General features: G+C 47.0%; 1 protein-coding gene across 1 annotated transcript; it reads right to left on the bottom strand.

Moving 5' to 3' along the window:
- Positions 1-498: 498 nt before the first annotated feature.
- Positions 499-1,446, bottom strand: LOC120394203 (putative olfactory receptor 52P1). The gene has a single exon (XM_039518438.1). It carries the CDS (start codon positions 1,444-1,446, stop codon positions 499-501), a length of 948 nt encoding a protein of 315 aa, XP_039374372.1.
- Positions 1,447-24,835: the final 23,389 nt, after the last annotated feature.

The raw sequence follows: 24,835 nt of genomic DNA on the forward strand, positions 1-24,835 counted from the left end.
AGCCCTTCAGTTTGTCCCCCTTCCCTAAGAAAAGTGGTGAACTATTGTGGGGAACTTTCTTGGCTTCTGCACTACCCCAGGGGAATCGGTTAGTGAAAGGGTCTGAGTCCCCACTCCCAGTCCCTTTACCCAGAGGTTCACCTGAGCTTAAGGACACCCCTCCACTCTCCCATGTAGTAGAGTCCTTGTAACCCCACCGCAGCTGGTTCTTATGGAAAGCCGCCTCGTTTAAGTAAACTGCAGTATCTTCTGGTGGTCTGGAAGTGACAGAAAGGCTGAGTGACAGTGTTTGGATGTGGGGGCTGATGGGTGACATTGAAAGAGGTTGGGTGATGGTGAGGGAAGGAATTCATCAACTGAGAGCGCAATTCCTGGTGATGGAGTTTCTTAGGCTTTGAACTTCCACAATGCTGAGCTCAGCCAATCTCGGACAAAGCACCCTTGATTATCGAGGAGATAGCTTTCCCCTTCTTTTCACACAGATTTCAAGTCTGTGGATCAATGTGAGCACATTTTGAAGGTGTATTTGCCCACTTTGTCACGAAGCTCTTTGTTTTTGACCCCATAAACGATAGGGTTGATCATGGGGGGGATGAGGAGATAGAGGTTGGCCAAGATGATGTGGACGTGGGGGGCGATGCCTTCACCAAGTCGGTATGTCAGAGTGGACAGGAGGCCTGTAGGATAAGAAATCAGCATCACAATGAGGTGGGCTGTGCAGGTGTTGAGGGCTTTCTGGTAGGCTTTCTTGGAGGAGATTCTGAGGACAGATCTGAGAATCAGACTGTAAGACAGTGCAATGAGCATCAGGTCTAACCCCATAACTACAAATGCTGTCACCAAGCCGTATATCCTGTTGACTGTGATGTCTCCACACGACATCTTTGCCACAGCCATATGGTTACAGTAAGTGTGAGGGATAATGCGGTTGGCACAGAACGGCTGCCTGCTCAGGAGCAGAGGCATGGGCAGAATGAAGAGAACAGATCTTATCAAACCCACTAGCCCTAGCTTAGCTATTCGTGCATTGGTGAGGATGGTGGCATATCTCAGAGGGTTACATATGGCAATGTAACGGTCAAAGGCCATTGTCACGAGGACGGCTGAGTGCATCATAGTTCCCGCATGAAGGAAGAACATCTGGGTGAGGCAGCCACTCACTGTAATGCCTTTAAAATTGAACCAAAATATACACAGTGCCTTTGGCACAATGGAGGTTGACGTTCCGATTTCTACAAGTGCCAGCATGCAGAGCAACAGGTACATTGGCTTGTGCAGGGTCTGCTCTTTGCCTACAACAAAGAGAAGCATGACATTTCCCAACAGGCTGATAACGTAGAACATTGTGAAAGGGATGGAAATCCAGACATGGGCAGGTTCCAGTCCAGGGATGCCCATTAGGATGAATGTTGAAGGGTCAGAGGAGGTAAGGTTGAAAACTTCCATGAGGTGGTTGAGGTGTCGATCAGGCTTAGAAATGCTAAAGGGAAAGAAGTACAGGAAGGGGGTTACACAATTAATAATCAATAGCTTGGTAAATATTTTATAGTTAATACAATCTAGAAAGGGGGTTGAACAATTAGATAGCAAAAGTTACAGATGGCACCACATTATTTAGGTCATAATCAAGTCCACAGGAATCCTCAGAGGGAGCTAACCATGCCAGGTGAATGGGCAGCAGGATAGCAGCTCTTGAGCTGGAATGGGGGCAGCCTAGGCTGGGGAACGAGAGTATGCACAGGGGATCAGAATATGATGGTAGAATGAAGCAGCTGAGGAACAAAGTGTGATGTGTTTCCCTCAAGGAGCCACCTGGAACCAGGGTACCTCTGAGCCCTCTGACTCACCAGCTGGGGCTCCCTCTCTCAGTGTGTTACTGGGACAAGCTGCAGACCCCCTCCCAGTCCTGCACCTCCACCAACATTCCCCCAGGCAGGGACACACCCAGCTGCAATTGTATGAAGGCTCCCTGATCAGCCACGGCATGAACCAACAATAGAGAGGCTACAGCCAAAATAACCACCAGTTCCCCAGGCTAGAACCCCAGAGCTGTACTGTCCTGCCCTGGGCCAGACTCTGACCAGTATGGATTTGTTACCCAGTTCGCCCCTCCTTCAGCGTGGGGAGGACAATGCACACTTGTGGTAACCAAGCTAAGATTTGGGCCCCAGACACTTCACCTAAAGGCACCCTGGGTTTCGATTAAAATATAAAACAAGTTTTATTTTCCCTAATGGCTCATTGCCCCGAATAGGCCCTTCCCAAGCAGCTATCGAGACTAAATTATCTTGCCTAATGGGCGTTACCGAGGTGTAACTACATTTGAAATATGAATACATAATCAAGATTCATAACTTCAGATACAAAAATGATACATGCATACAGATAGGATAATCATATTCAGAAAATCTTAACTTTTCCAATGACATCTTTTATGACCTGTCTTTCCACTGGTGAAACACAGTGTCTGCCTGCACCAGGGAAAAGCGGGAGATCACCCTGAACTTCATCTGCAGGGGTGAAGGGGACCCCAGCAGCAGCTCAGTCTGTGCAGTGTATGAGAAAGGGAAAAAACTTGGTGGGAGGGAGAGAGGATGCTGAGACTAGGAGCCAGTGTGAATAATTGTGTGAATACACATACAGAATGGGCAATGACTGCCTAGGAAGGAGCACTGCGGAGAGGGATCTAGGGGTCATAGTGGACCACAAGCTAAATATGAGTCAACAGTATAACACTGTGGCAAGAAAAGCAAGCACCATTCTTCCACTCTACTCCATGCTGATTAGGCCTTGCCTGGAGTATTGTGTCCAGTTGTGGGCGCCACATTTCAGGAAAGATGTGGACAAATTGGAAAGCATCCAGAGAAGAGCAACAAAAATTATTAAAGGTCTAGAAAATGTTACCTCTGAGGGAAGATTGAAAGAACTGGGTTTGTTTAGTCTGGAGAAGAGAAGATTGAGAGGGGACATGATAACAGTTTTCAAATACCTAATGGGTTGTTACGAGGAGTAGGGAGAAAAATTATTCTCTGTAACCTCTGAGGATAGGACAAGAAGCAATGGGCTTAGATTACAGCAAGGGAAGTTTAGGTTGGACATTAGGAAAAAAGTTCCTAACTGTCAGGGTGGTTAAGCACTGGGATAAATTGCCTAGGGAGGTTGTGGAATCTCCATCATTAGAGATTTTTAAGAGCAGGCGTCAAGGTTTCCTCCCTACTCTGAACTTTAGCGTCCAAAAGGTGGGGATCTGCATGTACCCTTCTAAACTTAATTCCTAGCTTAGATCTGATAGCGCTGCCACCAACCAAAAATATAGTGTTTTGGTACACTTTCCATTCCCCCCAATCCTTCCCTGGGGAACCCAAGACCCAAACCCCTTGGGTCTTATCACAAGGGGAAATAAACCATTTCCCCACCTTTCCCCCCAAACTTTCCCATCCCTGGGTTGCCTTGAGAGGCTTTACACAGATCCAAACTTCTTGGATCTTAAAACAAAGAGGAATTAACTATCCCCCCTCCTTTTTCCCCCCACCAACTCCTGGTGAGTCCAGACCCAATTCCTTGTATCTTAAAACAAAGAAAATCAATCAGGTTCTTAAAAAGAAAGCTTTTAATTAAAGAAAAAGAAAAGGTAAAAATTATCTCTGTAAAATCAGGATGGGAAATGCTTTACAGGGTATTTAAATCATATAGCCAGAGAAATCCCCCCTAGCCTCAGGTTCAAAGTTACAGCAAACAGAGGTAAAAATCCTTTCAGCAAAAGAAACATTTACAGGTTGAGAAAACAAACAGAAGACTAACACGCCTTCTTGACTAGGTACTTACAAATTTGAAACATGAGACTGATTCAGAAAGATTTGGAGAGCCTGGATGGACGTCTGGTCCCTCTCATGTCCCAAGAGCGAACAACCCCCAAACAAAGAACACAAACAAAAACTTCCCTCCAACAAGATTTGAAAGTATCTTGTCCCTTCATTGGTCCTCTGGTCAGGTGTCAGCCAGGTTTACTGAGCTTCTTAACCCTTTACAGGTAAAAGAGACATTAACCCTTAACTATCTGTTTATGACAGCAGGTTAGACAAGGACCTGTCAGGGATGGTCTAAATGTTGCTGGTCCTGACATGAGTGCAGGAGATTGGACTAAATGACCTCTCCAGGTCCCTTCCAGTTCTGTGAGTCAGTGATTCTTCTTCAAAAAGATATAAAACTTTAACCTACTGCAGCCCATTAGAAACCCGGACATACTTTTTTGAGGCTGCTTTTCTGTGCTGGCAACTGCTGATGTTTCCACGAGATTGTAGTGGGCCTGCTCACTGGAGGAGGAGCAGTCTGGATAGGAGAAAGTGTCAGAATCAATCAGGGGCAGTGTGGCCCATGTTATGTTACAATCTGAGATATGCACATACACCCTACCCAGAAGGCCACATTACACTTCTTTTGTCTCTGCGTTAGGTGGGATGTCCAGAGGAAAAACCACACAGCCCTAAAAAGGAAGCTACTGAGACAGATAGAAGGATACAGTAAGAGACAAGGAACTGATCTTAAAAACAAATATTTGTCTAAACTATTTCCAAAATGTTTGTAGTTCCAAGCATATCAGAAAAATCCCTTGGTGTTTCTGACAATACTAAACACTTCAAGCTGCTTGTGCTGGTGAATTCCTGCCCAGATGGTTCTTGACTTGAACCCTGGAACGCTTCTGGTGCCCTTAACTATAACTTTAATGCAGAATAAATCTACTCACCAAAATCCTGCTCGACAGAGAGTGGAAACCTCCTTACTGTGACAGTAACATAGATCCCTGGGAATCAGCATACGAATCTCGCATGTCTGAAACTGTCTATGCTGGACAGTGACCTTTATGATTTCGTTGTACAGTCCCTGCAGACTGTCAGGTTGGCAGGACTCCCAGACAATTCCCCCATCTCCGTGAGCAACGGGAGAAGGAGAAAATAGACCCTGGAGAACTACAGCTTGAGAGCTTCCCCTGGGAGTGAAGAAATAATTTGCCGATACCAGGGGCTCAGATTGTCAGGCAAACACAGTCTTGCAGACTCTTCAGCCTAGCAATTGACAATGGCCTATATTTTCTGTGTGTAATGTACTGCCATCTGCACCATGTGTGGGAATGCTGCCACAAGATATGGGACCAAACCTCATTTTCAATTAATCAGAGCAATGTTCTACTGCATATCACCCATGACATTGTAATATCCAGACCTTTAGCCTCTGAAATTCATTTTCATACTGTGAAGGCCAAATGACTTGATCCAGAACTGATGCAAGCCCACTGTGTGGAAAAGGCTTTCTTCACCCAGGAATCTAGAATAAAAGGTACTTGCCAATATCCCTTTGTGAGATCTAAAGTGGATATATATTTGGCAGGTCTCAACTCTTCAAATAGTTCATCTCCTCTCTGCATCGGATAAGCATCAAATGTCAATACTGTGTTAATCTTTCAGAAATCGATGCAGAAACGGGTTGTGCTATCTTGTGTCAGAACTAACACAATGGGAATTCCCCACTCACTGTGTGATTCCTTCACCAGTTCCAGGGCCAAAACGACCTGGAGTTCATCTCACATGGTATCCCACATTTTATGAGGGAACAGCTTTGGAGTTTCCCTAATCTGTTGCCCTGGGACTATTTCAGTGTGTTGGTATTTTAGGTAGCTGTGCCCTGCTGGGGTGAGAACACAGTGGTAAAGGAATCAAACAACTGCTACATCTGGATCTTTTGTTCAGGCTACAGTCCCTCGCCCATGCTTGTGTCACACATGCCGGGGAAACTAATTTGGGCTCCAGAGGGTATGAGTGTGAGTGGGGTTCAGTCTGGGAGCCATGAGAACTGATGCGCCCCTCTAACCACCCAGCTGGGCTGGCCCCTTTTCACACTGCTTTGCTGGTGATTGTGTCTCTCCACGATAGTAGATGGCACCACACACCCAAATGGCGCTACCAGAGAGCTTACCCAAGCAACCCAAGTACAAATGGAGGACATCAGTCAATTTCTGACCTCCCCAAGTTCACACCAGCTACTGGAGTATGAACCCATAATACTGTGTTTCACTCTGGAGGAGTCTGTACATTGTAAGCTCATTGGTACATTCTGCCCTCCGCAAGATGTGGGAAGGAAATTCAACAAGCCTGTGTTAAACAAGCTGAGATTTTCCCCAGAAACTTCACTCAAAACCACAGTGGTTTAGATAAATCAGAAAAGGAATTTAACTACAGAAATAGCAAAGAATCCTGTGGCACCATATAGACTGACAGACGTTTTGCAGCGTGAGCTTTCGTGGGTGAATACGAAAGCCTGCTTGCATCCGAAGAAGTGGGTATTCACCCACGAAAGCTCATGCTGCAAAACGTCTGTTAGTCTATAAGGTGCCACAGGATTCTTTGCTGCTTCTACAGAACCAGACTAACACGGCTACCCCTCTGATACTTAACTACAGAAATGTACATTTGAAATGATTATATGTGATAGCAAAGAGATCAAAGCAGGATACACAGCAAATAAACAAAACTGTAAACTAAGCCTGATGTATTAGATTCAGCAATTTCTCACCCTGGCTTGTGATACAAGAAGCACTCCATGAGGTTTCCATACACAGGTTAGAAATCCTTTTGGCCTGAGACCAGCACTTCCACCACCAGTTCAGTCTTTTTTCCTCAGCTATTTCCAGTCTCCTGAGGAGAGTGAGGAGAGAGACCACTAGATGTAATCACACCCCACCTCATATAGATTTAACATATGGCAGGAATCCATCATTCCAAAAACAGTTCCCAGGTCACTTTGTGGAAAAATACAGGTACTCAAAATGTAATTCAGTGTCATGTGGTCTGGTCACATGCCCTTGCATGTGCTCCTGGGTCATAGCGGGCATTATCCAAAGACTGTCTGTAGCATTTTATGGAAGACTCACCAGGTGGGAAATAAGCTTCTCCTATGGTCTCACCCATGGTCCACCATTTTCTGTCCTTGCTACTCCCCTCCGCTGAGGTCCCTGCTGCTTCTCACTGAATCCTTCTTTTCCTCCTCCACGAGGACCCCACAGCCCTCCACTCACCGAGTCATCCCCTTCTCGACTGCTTGTGTCCCCTCAGTCTTGACTTCCTCTCCTGCACCCCCTCCTCCATGGCACTCCATACCAGTAGCTCGCTGAGTCCCTCCTCTCCTACACCCCAACCCTCCCGCCTGAGGCTGCTACCACCTGCTGCTCACCACTGAAAAACAGAACCACATTTAAAAGTGGGCCCTGGCCTCTTTCCCTGCTCTTCCTTCTATGTTCCATCCCCCTTAGCTGAATGGCTCCAGCATGAGCTGGCTCAGCAGCACAAAGAGTCCCCACCTGGGCCAGGTAAAGGAGCCAGACATCAACCAAAGAGCAGAGACATGCAAATGCCATAGGTGAGTAAATGGTGCCAGGTTGAAAGAAGGAACCTTTCAGAGTTATGAACACTCTCTGTTTCCGATGTAACAGAATTTCTGCAGCAAGAGGAATTTCTGTTTTGCCACACTAACAACTGGTGAAGAGAATTCTAAACTATTACATAATTTTGCCCAAGACACAGGCCTTGGTTGGGGACGTAGTTTTGGAATTTGCAGCAATGAAGCACCGTCTCTGATAGGACGGCATAGCAGGCTTGTGATAATGGTACAAGAAGTTGCTCCCTCAGCAGCCTGGAATCATCATATGATCCATAGTCAGGCACTGGTTGCTAAGATGATGTCAGAGGAGCTCAGCAATATTCTTTCAGGTGCAGTAAACATTATAAACCTGTCTCTGGTTAATTCAAGGGTTTTTACCGTTTTATCTGAAATTTTAACTGCACACAGTGGTTGTTACACTCAGAAAAACATCGGTTCTCAAGGGCTTAGATGATGACAAGATGTGAACTGCATGTGGAATTGCTTATATTTCTTGCCGATGCTATGAATATGGAAGCCGGATATGAGAGCAAGGACCACTGTTCCCCCTTAACTCTCTCCAGCCTGGGGTGTATCACAAAATACTTTGCTAGTGACAAGCAGCAAACCCCACCAGGCCCTGTTATCACTCAGCACAACAGCATGTGAAGCCCCACACCCACCTAGATTGCATGAATGTTCACAGAGCCACTCATGTATCACACAAAAGAAGGCACTAGCCAAATCCCCCCAGCTCCCAGCACTGTCCCTCAGGAATATACTGTCTTGCAAAGTTCGAGGTGGGCAGTGCAGATATATTAATCGGTTCCCCACTTCATCAATGGAAAGTGGACATACCCCAGCTTTTGTAAACCTGAGCGGATTTACCACACGTCAGGGAAACTGACTGGTTAAGATAAACAGTTAAATTTAATGACTACAAAAGACAGATTTTAAGTGATATCAGCCTAACTCAGTCCCCACCGCCCACTGCTCTCCCCTGCGGGGGCAGGAGGCAGGAGGCAGAAGCTCGGTCCTTCTGCAGCCAAGCTTCCTCCCTCCCTCGCTTCTTCCCCCAGCGTGGTGCTTTCCTGCCCTGCCCCCTCTCTGTCCCTGCGCCAATCAGCTGATGGCCCTAGCGAGGGGGGAGGGGGAAGAGAGGAGACAGCAAGAGGTAAGGATGGAGCCTGGGGGGAGGGGGTGGAACAGGGCACATCCCTTCCAGCCCCCTGCCATGAGCCGCTCATGGCATCGGGTTGGGAGCACCCCCACGAGCTGAGCACCTCGGCCCTCTGCCCTGAACCACCCCACACCCAGCCTTCTGCCCTGCACCCCCCACCCCAACATACACCCAGCCTTCTGCCCTGCACTCCCACAGGCCCATCCCTCTGCCCTGAACCCCCCCACACACTCAGCCTTCTGTCCTGCACCCCCTACACCCCCAGGCCCTTTGCCACGAACCACCCTACCCCAACACACACCCAGCCCTCTGCCCTGCATCCCCACAGTCCCATCCCTCTGCCCTGACCCCCCCACACACTCAGCCTTGCATCCCCCCAACCCCCCAGCCCTCTGCCCTGCACTCCCTACTCCTCCAGCCCTCTGCCCTGAACCTCCCAACCCCGACACATATCCAGTCTTCTGCCCTGCACCCCCACAGTCCCATCCCTCTGCCCTGATCCCCCGCACACATCCAGCCCTCTGCCCTGCACCCCCCACACCCCCAGCCCTCTGTCCTGACCTTTGACACCCCCCACAGCCTTCTGCCCTACACCCCCCACACACCCCAGCCCTCTGCCCTGATCCCTGAACCCCCTCCCCCAGCCTTCTGCCCTGACCCCTGAACCCCCCACAGGTCTGTGGTCCCAGCCGCACGCCCTGCTCAGCCCGCTGCTGGCCTAGGTGAACAGAACCCCAGGCTGGCAGCGAGCTGAGCAGGCTGGCGACATAAGATCAGCATTTTAATTTAATTTTAAATGATGCTTCTTAAACATTTTGAAAACCTTGTTTACTTTACATACAATAGTTTAGTTATATATTATAGACTTATAGAAAGAGACCATCTAAAAATGTTAAAATGTATTACCGGCACGCAAAACCTTAAATTAGAGTGAATAAATGGAGACTTGGAACAGCACTTCTGAAAGGCTGCTGACTCCTGGATTATATTATTATGTGGATATTCATAGAATCATGGAATATTAGGGTTGGAAGGGACCTCAGGAGGTCATCTAGTCCAACCCCCTGCTCAAAGCAGGACCAATCCCCAGATTTTTACCCCAGTTCCCCAAATGACCCCCTCAAGGATTGAATTCACACTCTTGGGTTTAAGAGGCCAATGCTCAAACCACTGAGCTATCCCTCATGATATGAACAAAAGTCAGGAGCAGCGGGATGGACCAGCCAACTATTGGACACATTTATAATTTATTCTCCAGAATAGTGTTAAAAGAATCTTAACCGTGTCCAAAGAGGAGAAGCAGAGCTTCTGGTGGTGGCGCAGGTGATGGACAATTTTACAATGCTCAGGGCTCTCAGTATTACTGTGGATTATTATAGCTATTGACCTATTAGAACGTATACTACTTGTGCAATGTGTACTCTGGTGTTTAAGGAGGGCACAGATCCATGAAGCACAACTGCTAATTGTAACACATGAAGCAATGTAGGCCCTCCAGGATAGTGTAACAGATAGCTCAGACCCACCCTTCTCAGGCCCATTGCTGTGGGAAGTCTGGAACTCTAATTTGAAAACTTGCAGTATGTGTGTATGAGGGAATGTGCAGGACATCGTACTGCACAGGGGGCAGTGGTGCAAATGGAGCACCCACACTTTCCACCTTGATACCTGGCCCTTTCTGGAAATGTGCCACCCTGTGCCCTACGCGCTTCGCGGGACACCTGGGCAGGAGGGGCCCAGAAGAAAAGAGAAACAAAAATCAGGTGGAGTGTTAGATGTGCTAGTGACTGTGTAAGATTCAGGCCTGTATCTTTGCCTGAGATAGAATTCTGGGTCTTGTTTGCCCGTTTGATTTTTGATACTCTTATATCTTTATATTCTTATATCTTATGCCAATGCATGTGGTAAAAGGACAAAGACACCGTGTGTGTTGTTTCTGCCTGGCCAGATGGATTTGTTAGTACAATGGAACAGATAAGATAATTATACCTGCCAAGGAGAGTGGAGGTCGGGACACTGGAAAACAAGGCTCTATGGCATCAGATCTGGGAAGGAGGGATACAGGTGGAGGCTCTGTGGCATCAGAACTGAGAAGGGACACTGGGAAACAAGGTTCTGCGGTGTCAGATTTCTGGTACATGTGCTTGCTGGACACTAACGTGAATAAACATCACATTGCCTGCACTTGGGACTCCTGGTTTTCTGCTTTCTGTGTGTGTGTGACAAGAATCAGGTGAGAGAGTAAATGGAAAGTCCTCTAATGCCTGGTGTCTGCTGTTTATCCCTTACCACTGTGTACTCGCCCCAGCAAGGCATTCCTATTTCAAATGCCACCACACTCAAATGGCCCAGGGCAAAACATCAGACAAACTCCGTGGCTGTATCTCCCATAAAATGTGGGATACCTTGTGAGATGAACTCCAGGTCATTTTGGCCTTGGGAGTAGTGAAGGAATCATACAGTGAGTGGAGAAATCCCATGGCACCAGTTCTGCTGCAAGATAGAAAAACCCATTTCTGAATCCATTTTGGAAAGATCAGCAGAGAGCAGATGAGTGGTTAGAACAGTACAGAGCTGATAGATATGTATCCTCGTTAGACCTCACAAATGGATACTGGGAAGCACCTTTGATGTCAGAATCCTGAGAAAAGAAAACCTTTTCTATGCCCTCTGGCCTGCATCAATTCAAGATCCTGTTCTTTGGCCTCTAGAGGGTGGCAATGAATTTCAGAGGCTAATGGACTGGATATTACAACTGCCTGGCTGATATACAGCGGTACGCTGCTATGATCAATTGAAAAGAGGTTGTGGTCCCGTATCTTGTGGTTGCATTCCCACACATAGTGCAAATGGTAGTACACTGAAAATCCATAGTAACTGCTAGGCTGAAATGTCTGCAAGACGCAGTTTGCCCTGACAATCTGAGCCTCTGTTATCAGCAAATTATTTCATCACTCCTAGGGGAAGCTGTCAGGCTGAAGCTCTCTGGGGTCTATTTTTTTAATCCTCCAGCTGCTCATGGAGCTGAGGGAATTCTTTGGGAGTCCTGACCAATCTGAGCATCTGCAGGGACTGTACAGGGAAATGATAAAGGTCGCTACCCAGCACGCTGAGTGTCAGACATGTGAGATTCATACACTGATTCTCAGGGCTCTGCATTCCTGTCACTGTAAGTTTATTTCCTCTCTCTGCTGAGCAGGATTTTGGTGAGTTGCCTGTTTCTGCATTAAAGTTACTGGTGAGGGCTAAGGAAGTGTTCAGGGGTTCAAGTCAAGAACCATTGGGCAGGGATTCACCAGGACAGCTACTTGGACTGTTTAGTATTATGAGAAACACCAAGGGATTTACTTGGTAAAATTGGAACTACAAATGTGTTAGAAATAGTTTAGACAATTATTTTTTTTAAGATCAATTCCTTGTCTCTTACTTTGTCCTTCTATCTGTTTGAGTAGCTTTTTGTAGTTTTTTTCTGATTTGCTCAACTTTTCCAATTCAGCAACTTCACTGCCCTGTTAGGAAGTGGAGCTACAGGCTCTGCAGTGGGTATCTGTGTTACCAGAGGGTTCACCCCAAGAATGGGTCACACACTGGCCAGATTCTGCTCTCACATCATGCTTTCAGTCAGTCACTCCAAATTGACACTGGCCTCCCTTAAAGCAAAATCAGGTCCCTTGTGTTTTTGAATCCACATCTTTCATACCTGGTCTCAGAATGTCACATAACCTGGGCTGGGGCGTTACTTCAGACTCTTTCAGCACCCTAACAGAATAGGGCTTTCTGTAGCAGGACCAGGGTCTGTAATTTCCACAGCTCAGAGCCGAAAGATAAACAGATTAAAGGGTGAAATTTTGGCCCATTGAGAGGACCCTAAATTCACATGTAGGGGCTTAGATAAATGGTCAGATTTACAACAACCATGATCCTCCAGTGACTTCAAGCGGAGGCGTCCTGTGGCCTCTAAGGATGGGTGAGCTCATTTGGACCAAAGAACTGACAGGAGAGTTGCTCAAATCTCAAACCCACAGGCTTAGAGGTTCAGAACAATTAGAAGAACAATTCTTTTTGTGGGGGAGAGAGGGGTCTGCTCTTTCCGTACCACTACATCTCTGGTTCTGGAGAGGATGAGAAGAACCGAAAGGCAATAAAAATAAAACCATGTTTCTGGCTCAGAGGAAACCAGGCGGGGTTGGAAATCTCACCAGAGGCGATCCAGGTCTGTGTGTGTGTATGGGGGGGATAGGGATGTGCAGCACCCAGATCACAGTGGCACGGTAGCAGATTGTCTCTGACACCACCCCACATCTGGACCATCCATCCCCCACTAATGCCTCATAGTAACATCAGCAATTGCTCATATGGAAAAGCAGCCTCAGGAAGGGTGTCTGGGTTTCTAATGGGCTGCAATACATTAATGCTTTGTGTCCTTTTGAAGAGGCATGGCTCACATCGGCTCCTTTTAATCTTCCTGTACTCTCTCCCTTCCGCCAGGTCTGTACCTCTCTCCATTGCACAGGCTGAGCTGCTGCTGCGGTTTCTTTTGCCCCCAGAAAGGCTGTTGCGGCCGATCTCCCGCTTTTCCCCAGTGTTGCTGTGGGGTCTGGCACCTGGTTTTGGTCTTAGGTGAGGGGTATCACTGTGTGACAGGGCTGAAAGTTGTGAGGGTGGGGAACCTACATGGACAAGTGGCCAGTGCTGGAGGTTCTGGGGCATGGAGCAGGGGGTACATGGGCAGGCGGAGAGCACTGACGGTTATGGGGGCAAGAAGCAGGGTTTACATGGATGGGCAGGCAGCACTGGGGTTTGTGGAGGCAGGGCAGGACATTTCTTGGCCTGGAGTGTGTTTTGGGAACGAGTGTCAGAGTCTCTTTGTCTTGCCAAACCACAGAACTGCAGCATGGGTGTCAGAAAGTTTACGCAGTTTTGTTTCCAACGGTTGTTGTTGAAAGTTAATTACGTAACTTCAATTCATCTTCCCACTGGTGAAATGCCTGATCTTTGCTCCTCAGTTGGCTCAATCTCCCATCATACTCTGACCCCCCTGTTTGTAGTCTGCGTCCCCATTCCACACTGCCCTAATTCCAACAGCACACGGGTCACCAGTGTCTTCTCCATGCTTCGCAGTAATCCCTGGCTCCCACAACCCCTGAGCCACCCCACGCTCCCCACAATTCTTCCCCTGCAGGGGGTGAGGTGCCTCCAATCGCACCCGGTCCTTTGACTGGGGGTCATCAGTGACTGTCTCACTGCTGAGAAGTCTCACGAGTGGTAAATTCCAAGGTAGGCACCTGTGGAGCTTCTCTTGTTACACCCAATGAGAGCAGAACTATGGGAAATGTGAGGGCCTAGATAAATACAACTACCATGTGCAGGAACCCCCAGGTAGCTGACCAAATGTGTGCACCACGTGGACAGAGACGGTAACGAAAGGATGCTCTGGGACCATTTGCCAACCACCCCTCTCAGTCATTAATAGCAAGGGTTGTACATTTATTCCACAGTGCAGAGATTTCATGGCCCAAGTCATTATTTTTCTCACCTAAAACATTCATCCATGCAGTGCCTCACGGGATCCCTCAGGCTCATGAAATACACAACCAGTGTAACATTTCCAAGAGAATTTCTCCGCATGGGGCTAAATTCAACATGGTCTTGAATAGAAAAAAATGCCTTCAGTAATTTCAGGCACTAACTTGCAGGCAAAATGCCATCAGCTGACCCATAGGGACATGTTTGTAAATTCCAAGGTGAGAAGGGACTATTGTGCTCTTGCCTGTATAACACAGGCCTCAGAATTTCCCCAAAATTATTCTTAGAGAAGACCTTTTAGAGAAACATCCAAATTAGAATTAAACTTTCTCAGTGATGAAGAATCCTCTGAGACCCTTGGGAAATTGTTCCAGTGGTTAATTACTCTCATCGTGTAATACATGTGTGCCTTATTTCCAATCAGAATTTCTTTAACTTCAAGTTCAAGCCACTGGATTGTGTTACACCTCTGTATTATTAAATATTTGTTCCCTGTCCTGGTACTTACAGGCTGTTATGAAATTATCCCGAAATCATCTTTGTTTCACTAAATAGATTGAGATCTTTGAGTCTATCACAATAAGACAGGTTTTCTAATCTTTTACTAGTTCTTGTGATTCTTCTCTGAATACTCTAGAGTGTATCAATATCCATCATTAAAAGTGGACACCAGAACTGGACAGAGGGTTCCAGCAGCAGTCGCTCCAGTGCCAAACACAGAGGTAAAATAACTTCACTCCCTCACCTTGATAACCCCACATGATCAGGGTTTAGCTGGTTGCCATATTTTCCTCCAGGGCAGATTGGGAGAGGCTGTTAGAGAGCTTATTCCTTCACTCTTACCCTTCCCTGGTCCTTCTTGCATGAACAGAGAGCAACAATACCCGAAGTCCGAAGGTGCAAACAATTCGATGTTTATTGGGGTGAACTTCCAGCAAGCTTAAATTCCAGTTCCTTTTCCTTATTTTTGAATTCCAGCTTACTTCCTGTTTGCCCCTAATTTATATAGTAATATTCTCAGCTAGACCTTAACCAATTATTTTACTAAAATTTACCTAACCAATTCTAACGTATTGTAACATGATTAGCTAACCAATTATATCCCACCACCTTAATTAGTTTACACCGAGCAAAATTAATTATACAGCAGACAGAAACAATTACAGAACCAGACAGAGACCATGCAAATAAACATACAAAACAATACAGAAGTGAGGATTTTATAACTACATCTATACAGACATAAGGGTTCTGCAGCTGTGTCTATTGATAAGTGAGTTCTTACCAGACAGAAAACTATCAAACTAACAGCCCCAGATTGCCTTATTTTAATATGACAGGTTTCAGAGTAGCAGCCGTGTTAGTCTGTATCTGCAAAAAGAACAGGAGTACTTGTGGCACCTTAAAGACTAACACATTCATTTTAGCATGAGCTTTCGTGAGCTGCAGCTCACTTCTTCGGATGCATCTCACAAAAGCTCATGCTAAAATAAATTTGTTAGTCTTTAAGGTGCCACAAGTACTCCTGTTCTTTTTATTTTAATATGACTAGTTTGGAATGTGAGGATGTGACCATACATTTCCCAGTTTATGGCTGCTAAAGAACCAGGCCTCAGACTGTCGCAGTAAGAGAAGGCCACTACACAGACAGTGATTTTTGATTCTTTCTTTTATACCTCTATAACTAGCTACGTGATAAGAATACACCTACATTCTTAAAGTATAGGCCTTTGCAGACAGGCCTGACACTCTACCCCTTTTTTTTTTTCTTTTCTTTTGGGATCCTCCTGCCCAGGTATCCCTGGAAAAGCATAGGACATATGGTGACACATTTCCTGATAGAGCCAGGCATCAAGGTGGAAGGTGTCGATATTCCATTTGTCCCACTGCCCCTTGTGTAGTACTGTGCCCTGCACCTTCTCTCGTACGGGCATACCACACCTATTCCAATTAGTGTTCCAGACTCCCCATTATAGTGGGCCCGAGAAGGTTGGGTCCGGGTTGCCTAGTGCACTGAGGGGGAGGGCTTACTACATTACGTATAGGTTATAATTAGTGGCTGTTTACTAGGGGGTTGTGCCCCCCTTAATTGTTTCCATATACAACGTAACACAAATACAGTTAACAATACACCAGCTGCTATAATAATTCACAGCAACACTGAGAGGCCTGACCACTGCAGTATGGTCCAACATCCTGGCCACCACCAAAAACACTGCTTCTCCTCCTTTGATAGGGTTAAAAGTTTGTCAGCCCCATCCTGTAGTGTGTATTGTAAGTGTGTCCAACTGTTGGCGCTTGCAGCAAGTTGCTCTTGTAATTTTTGTGTGCTTTTGTCCATATTGTGTGTCCATTGAATATCCACAGTGAAATTTGGTATTGTCCAAACCAGTCCAACTACTTGGTACGGCCTGGGGTAGTAGGTGCTGGTTTGATTGTTTACAATGATTAAGTCCACTGACTCGTTGGTGCACCATAGTCCAGGTGGCAGTGTATAGAACTTCATCATTTGGTCATATACTGGAAGGATTTTGCCTCCTAGTGTTATATTGCAGGATTGCATCCATTGCCAACAGAATACACCATACCCCATATACATTACCCCTAAATGCTCCCCCTTTGCAATAGGCCATTGATCCTGCTCCTCCATAGTCATAGGAGAGGGGCACATCCATATTCCTCCTCTGGATATACAACTGCTTAATGTGATGACAGTCCAATTTACCCCATTCCACCCCCCCACCTATTTCCTAATGGCTCCCAACGTGCTCCCCCTTCCCTAGTTACTCCCATAGGGTTCAAGGCGACCACCTTATTTGCATTTCCTTCCCATGGTATCATAGTAACAATTACACAAGAACTCTCCCCACAGGTGGGGGATGTTATTTTCCAGGTAGATGGGTATGTTTTTGCAATTGTGGATAAATATGGGCTAGCCTCACGATTCAATACTGAAGGCCACTGTTCCGACCAAGCATCTGTCATAATATCCATTAACATTATCAACTGAGCATTTTGAATACCCACACATGCTTCTCCCCATGTTAATCTTCTGAAGCCATCCCCAACCCATGTCACCAGGTCCCCTGCCCAATGAGTTAACTGCAAGTTTACCTTTACTGCTGTCCTCCACCCTGTGGCAACTGCCGATAGTTGCTGTGCCATTCATTTATTAATTTGTTGTTGCAATTTTACATTTTGGCTTACTAATTGTTTGGTTAACCACTCGTCCCCCAGATTCCATGTACCCAGCATAGTGTTCCCCGCTGCCCACAGTCCCCTTTTCCGACGACGATTTCAGGTGTGTTCCCTCACCCACCAATTAAATTGTTGTTTTAACCCTTTTATGTACATACTACAATTAGGATGAACTTAGTTCACCCACCATTCCTTGGGGCGTACCACCCATGTAATAGAGTGAAAGAACACATTAAAAAGTGCTGGTTGCACCTGCTTTCACAATGGCTCCCATACATTTGCTCTTTGGAGAATATTTTCGGCTCCAGGCTGTGGCCACTTTAAATTTGGATTCTTCCAACTTGGCATCCATATCACCTGTAGGGTTACATTCTGTAAAACGGTTAACTTATCATACACCCAGCATCCCAAAGGGGATTTTACGCCCAATATAATATGTACATAACAATTACACCTTTGGGGATTATCTTTTATGGAAGTACCATTGTGGTTACATATGGTAACATCACACCCTAAATGTGGGGCCCTATTTTCCCCAGAGGGTTCATTTGCTCCAGGAGACCAGAGGGTTATATTCTTTGGACCCTCTGTAACAAACCACATAGCTGGGTAACTGTGTTTCCCACTATCATTGATTATGGCAGCACCCAGGGAGTACCATGCAATATTTCCTGATAAATTTGATATTCTCCACTGGGTTGGGATTTCCCCATCTAATCCATAAACCATGTACCGACACTGCCAAATTCCTGTTGGAGTATTAGTGGCACATTTTTCTATGGGGAGATTTTCATAGTCTTCATTAGCTTTATTACCACAGGTTGCATGTGTAACCGTCCATGTGCTTCCTCCTTTTGACACTTCACATCGCGGGATCTGAATAGAATTTGTAAATGTGACAATTGTGGTTAGCACTAGTAATTGTTTCATTCAGGACCAGGGAATTTTTATCCTTTTTGAATTAACCTGTGATACACACACAGAATTTACACGTCCCTTTTTCCAATCCCGTTTATACCTTTTTATTTGCGTGCAGTGAACCCACTCCCGTCCTCCATTCTCTGTACCCAATAATAGCAGACTGGGCCCTAGTTGGTCAAGGACAAGATAGGGGCCCTTCCAATTAGGAGCTGGGAATGGATGGTGTTGACCTGGAATTTTGTACATCACGAGGTCTCCCATCATGGGTAAATTACGCTCCCCGGGCAGGTCATACCATGCTTTGACTTTTGCTGCTCCTTGCTCGTCTTGGCAGGCCACTGCCTGCTGTACCTGTTTTACATGGTCGATTAGAGTTAAAATCCATTCTTGTGTTAAGCCGTGTGTAGTGACTTTCCCAGGTACTGGGGTAAGTAGATTTTTCCACCATTCCATGGGCCTTCTCATGAGAGCCCTGTATGGAGAAAATCCTGTGCCCTTTGATTCTTGGGCCCTTATTCTCATTAAGACAAAGGGCAGTAACTGTGACCAGTTTTTTCCTCCCATTTCCACACCCTTTCTTAGCTCACTTTTAATGGTGCGATTCATGCGTTCCACCTGCCCCGCAGTCTGTGGGTGATAAGCAATATGGAACAGTTGTGTGATTCCAGTGAGGGCTGATAGCTCCCCTAACAGATCTGACCGGAAAGCAGCTCCTTGGTCTGAGTCAAGCACCTTTGGGATCCGCCAGTGAGTGAATACCTTATTTACCAGTATTGCAGTTACCCGGGCAGTTTGATACTTTGTGGGGAAAGCGTCCACCCACCTGCTGAAAGCATCCACCACCACCAACATGAACCATTTTTTCCTGTGATCTGGTGGTAGGGGTCCTGTGTAATCAATTTGTTTCCTTTCCCAAGGTCCCCTGGGGGCTTGTCTCATTAATTCTCCCCTTAGCACCTTGTGAGTTGGGTTGTGCCTGGCACAATCCAAACATTTCAGATGTGATTTTAAATCAGCTGCCATTTCTGGCCACCAGTACAACCCTTTTAAAGTTTCCAGTGCCTCCTCAAACCCGGGGTGTCCCCCTGCCAAGCTTCCATGCACCCAGCTTAAGAAAGCCGTCCGGCTTCCCTGGGGGCACAGCATTACTGGTCCCTCAGCTGTCAAGACACACCAAATTCCTTTCATTAGTTCCACCTTTGGCATATGTTTGTTCCCAAGTTTTATGATGCCTGCCAGTCCTGGGTCAGATTCTTGCAACTTTCGAATTCGCCCTTCCCGATCTGTATCCACCCCACTTCTTGTTATCACTGCTACAGGCACACTCTCTTCTGGCTCCCAGGGCTATGGGGGTGCCTCTGTTGCAGCCCACTTGGCCTCTGCATCGGCCAGATTATTCCCTTTGCTTAGGGGTCCTGTTTTCTTGTGTGCCTTTACCTTCACCACATTGATCCGTGTAAAACGGTGACTGAGCTCCTCCACTCGCTTCCACCAGTTAGCATGCTTGATTGTGAAGCCGTCTGTTGCCCTGAAATGATTATCTGCCCACCATCTCAGCATTAATGTGGCCCCACGAAATACATAACCTGAATCTACCACCACCCAACATTCTGGCTCAAATTTGGGATCCACTTCATTTAAAGCTGTTAGCAAGGCTGCCAGTTCTGCCTCCTAAGCTGACCTCGCTTCCAGTGAGAAACCAATGGTGCTGTCTCATTTCCTCTGATTCCCACAACAGCTAAACCTGCAGTTTTCTGTCTCCCCTGATACCTACAACTTCCATCTAAAAACCATACCAGTGTCCCCTCCTTTACCTGATTGAGGTTAGCTGCCCGAAACACCTGATGTTGGGTTTTACCTGGGCTGGCTTCACATTGTTGTGGGGTGCCAGCCAGATGTAATCCGGCTACCCAGACTATGGGTTCCTTTAGCACTTCTGCTTTAATGTTTTTTGCCTGTAGAGCCAGCAACCATTTGGCAAGTCCCTGTAAGATAGTTTGCATGTTTAACAGCCTCAGGGGGTCATGATGAGATCGGACTATTAGTTTCTGCATCCCTGTGAGGTATTTGAATGTCCCTACCATCCAGTAGGTGCACAACAGCACCTTTTCACACCATCCACACTTCAGTTCCACAGCACTCAAAAGTCGAGAGGCAAAGGCCACAGGTTGGTCCTTTGCTCCATACTCCTGTGTTAATGCACAACCAATGGTAGTGTCAGATACCAAAGGGTACAAATAAAAGAGTTTCTCCCCATCCGGGGAGGCCAGCACTGGAGCACTGGCCAGGTTTTCCTTTAGTACTCTCGCTGCCTCAGTTCACTCTTCTGACCATTCCCAAGTTGAGGCTTGGGTTAGGTCAAATAGAGGCTGGGCTATTGCTGCATAATTGGCCACAAAATCCCTGAAAAATCCAGTTAGACCCAGAAAACTTTGCAAGCTTTTAACATCCGTAGGCAATGGCAGGGACTGGATCAGTTGCACCGTCCCTTATCGATTTCCCTTCCCATTTGGGACACTTCCACTCCTAAGTAGGTCACTCTTGTTTGTCCCATTTGAGCCTTTTTCCCATTGACCTTTAACCCTGCTCTTGCCAAAGCTTGCAGGACCTGCTCGTTTAGTTCCCTGTCTTCCTCCTCTGTCTTTGACATTAGCAACAGATCGTCTACATATTGTATGCACCTTGCTGAATCCACCCCCTCCAGAGCCTGTCTCATTTATCTGTGAAAAATTGCAGGGGAGTCCCGATATCCCTGGGGTAGGACTGTCCAGCAGAATTGTCTGCCCTCCCATGTGAATGCGGTTTTATACTGGCACGAGGTAGCTAGTGGCAGAGACCAAAACCCATTTGTTATGTCCAACACAGTGAAAATTCGGAATTGGGGTCCAATGCGGGCTAGCATTTCAGGGTGCGCTGCCACTACTGAGGCTGGTGAATTGGCCAGAGCATTTATTGCCCTGTAATCCACAGTGAGGCGCCAGGTGCCGTTTGGCTTTCTCACTGGCCACACAGCAGCATTGCAAGGGGATGCAACCGCTCTAATCATTCCCCTCTGTTCCAATTCCCCCATAGTTCCCCCACCTCTGCCAATGCCTCCCAAGGAATAGGATATTGTTTCTGTGGGGAGGGTCCCCTCCCTCTAGCAGTACCTCCATGCTGCCCCTACCACAATCCAGGTTATCTGTGGCCCACACAGGGATGTGTTCCCACCCAGCCGGGGGTGGGGGGAGGGCATGTGCTGCTTTAATGGTCATAGTGGCTATCCCCATAGGAATGGTATAGCCTTGACCGTCCTGCATCTGCCCCAGTAAACGCACCCGATTGGCTAAGTCCAGTACAAGTCCCAGCTTGTGTAAATCTCCTGCCCCCAACAGATTTAGCACATCATTACAACCCCACACAATCTCCCCTTCCCCCCAGACTCCTTTGATCTGTCCCCGCCTCAGGGTTAACTGTGTCTCCCCTCCAGTTGTCTGTGTCTCCCCTCCCCTACAATTGTCACAGTTCTGCCTGAGGGCCTCCCCTGCCCCCATGTGGTTAAGCTGATGGCTGCTCCAGTGTCTATCAAAAAATCCCTCATGGGACTCCCTTCGATCGCTCCCTGGAGCGTGGGGTGACCAGATGCATCCCGTCCTAAACTGAGAACATGGACAGGATGCCTCCTAGGGCACCCCTAAATCACAGCACCCACCTCTGTCCCTCCCACTGGTCCACAGAGGGGGCGGGGGTCCTGGCACTGAAGACATTCCTGTCTCCAAGCAAAATTGTCTGTCTGGCATTTCAGGCAGTGCCAGTCCCCTGGCCTCCGGGGCCACGTTCCCCCTGATCTGGTAAGATCCTGGGTAGTCAGTCTAGCCTGCAGTCTCTGGATCTGTTGCTCTATAGCTGCCCACTCGTCCCTGACTACCCTCCCAAAGCCACGACCTCGACCTCTACCTCCTCCCCTCCGGGCTGACCCACCCCTTTCCACCTTGTACTGATCCCCTTCAGTAATAACATGGACCGACTCTCCCCCCAATGCATCTCCCTGCACACATCTGCCTGTTCCAGAAACTGGGGGAGCTGATTGGGAGCAAGTTCAGGATGCTGCAACCTTAAATGTCCCACGAACTGAGGATCGCTCAACTGCAACCATTTTTCCAGCAATTCCACACCCCTACCATGCTGCACACCCCCACCAGGTCCTGGTGCCCCTGTCTGGGGTATCACCCATGGACCGTCTAGGGGATTATCCAAGTGATAAGAATACACCTAAATTCTTAAAGTATAGGCCTTTGCAGACAGGCCTGAATATCTATATCCTAACAGAGGCCCTGGAGGTTTTTCACCTTCCTCTGCAGCATGGTGCATGGGTCACTTGCTGGAGGATTCTCTGCACCTCAAGGTCTTTAAAACATGTTTTGAGGACTTCAATAGCTCAGACATAGGTTAGGATTTTTTTTACAGGAGTGGGTGGGTGAGATTCTGTGGCCTGCATTGTGCAGGAGGTCAGACTAGATGATCATAATGGTCCGTTCTGACCTTAAAGTCTATGAGTTTATCATCCCAGGATCATATTGTCTGTATTGTTTGCTTCGACCCAGTTTAAAAAAACAGTCCATATTGCTCTGAAACACTGAACTGTCCTCTTCATTATTTACCATCCTCCAATTTTTTTTTTCATCGTAAAATCTCATCAATATTCAGGCATGAGAAGGGTAAGCAGACAAAAGTCTCTGCTTACACTTGTCAGTTAACACCTGTAACTTATGTCTCAGGTGAAGCTGGGTGTCTGCAAGAAAGTGTCTCACCAAAAGACACAAGGAAAGTAACACATGTGCAGACCTGTAGCCCTAAATACCAATACCCTTGTACCTTTCATGTCCATTCTGTTGTGCGTGAGGTCATAGCCTAGCATGATAATATCTGTTTCCATGGTGGACACTTGGCTCCTCTGCATCATAGAAATGGTTGTGTGAATCACACCTATTGTCAATCGAGTCCAGTTTCTTCTCTCTGACAGTGACAGCCCCAGGTGTTGCAGAAGAAGGTGTAAAACACCCAGTAATAGGTGGATGTGGTCAGGGGTGGCTCTAGGATTTGCGCCATCCCAAGCAGGGCGGCATGCCACGCGGGGCGCTCTGGCGGTCGCCGGTCCCACGGCTCCAGTGGACCTCCTGCAGGCATTCCTGCGGGAGGTCCACTGGAGCTGCCTGCATCCCTCCCGTGGGATGCCGCCCCAAGCGCGCGCTTGGCACACTGGGGTCTGGAGCCGGCCCTGGATGTGGTGAGATGGCTTGACCATCAAGAGGCTGTGACCTTAATGTCTAACAATTAAAGATTGGCTTGTGCTCTGAAACATGTGTGTGTAGAGGTTTTCAAAAATATTTAGGTCACTGGAAAGTCTCACTATTCATGGAAATGTCCAAAATCTTCGTGATTCTTGCTCATCTGATGGCCTCAACCACCTTTTGTGGTAAGGAGTTCCTCAGTCTGTTTAGACATTGAGTGAAGAACAAATATTTAAATAAAAAATTCTGGTTTTGCCACATTTCAGTTTAATTGAATGTCCACTTGATCTTGTTTTATGAGACAGGGAGACCACATTCTCAATCAGATATCTACTAGTCAGTATTTTATAGACTTTTCTCATGTCTCCTCCTTTGTGGGGAGGGATAGCTCAGTGTTTTGAGCATTGGCCTGCTAAATCCAGGGTTGTGAGTTCAATCCTTGAGGGGGCCACTTAGGGATCTGGGGCAAAATCAGTACTTGGTCCTGCTAGTGAAGACAAGGGGCTGGACTCAGTGACCTTTCAGGGCCCCTTCCAGTTCTAGGAGATAAGTATATCTCCATTTATTATTTATTATTATTGATCTCCTTTGTAAGGCAACAATCCCAGTCTTTACAACCTCTCTCCATATGACAGTTTCCCCGGGCCCTTCATTATTCTCATTGCCCTTCCCAGAACCCCCCTATTTCTGCAATATCCTCTGTGAGAAGGGTGCACAGTACTGTAAGGGGAGATTTTGGCAAACCAGTAAAGTGCTTGAAACCACTATGGCTTATTGTTAAAGGCAGTCTAGTTAGCAAACTGTAAATTGGCCATTCAGCAATCTCAGCTTGACCAAGGCAGGAGGGGAGAGGAGGGAGGGGGTTTGGGGTGCCACAGAAAGGGCAGCTTGACTCCATGTCCTTCCTGATAGGAATTGTGTTGAAGTTGCTGATACATGCATTTTAGAAGAGCAGGATGTGCCCCAGGAATGTCTATTGGGGTCTCAAGGCTGCAAACTCTGGAAAAACCCACACCTGGTTAATCAATAATCAGAAGGAGCCTCTTGCTTGCCCATTGGAACTACTTGCTTAACAAGTTTTCTTTAAGAGACATGTCATTCTATTACTAATGTATATATAAGGGGGGGAAGTTTGAGGTAGTTGGACTCTTTCAGACTTGTTTCGACTCTCCCTCTGGATACATCTTGCAGTCCCCACCGGCAGATGAAAGATTTGGCCACCGGAAGCCTGCCACTGTGTCACTAGAGAGCCACATTCATCTTTGGCAATTATCAAGGGTTGAGGGTGTTTTACTAACCTGATGAGGACATGTGTAAGTGCTTGAAACTA

The sequence above is a fragment of the Mauremys reevesii genome, linkage group 1 (genome assembly GCF_016161935.1).
Source record: "Mauremys reevesii isolate NIE-2019 linkage group 1, ASM1616193v1, whole genome shotgun sequence".
Taxonomy (NCBI): Eukaryota; Metazoa; Chordata; order Testudines; family Geoemydidae; genus Mauremys; species Mauremys reevesii.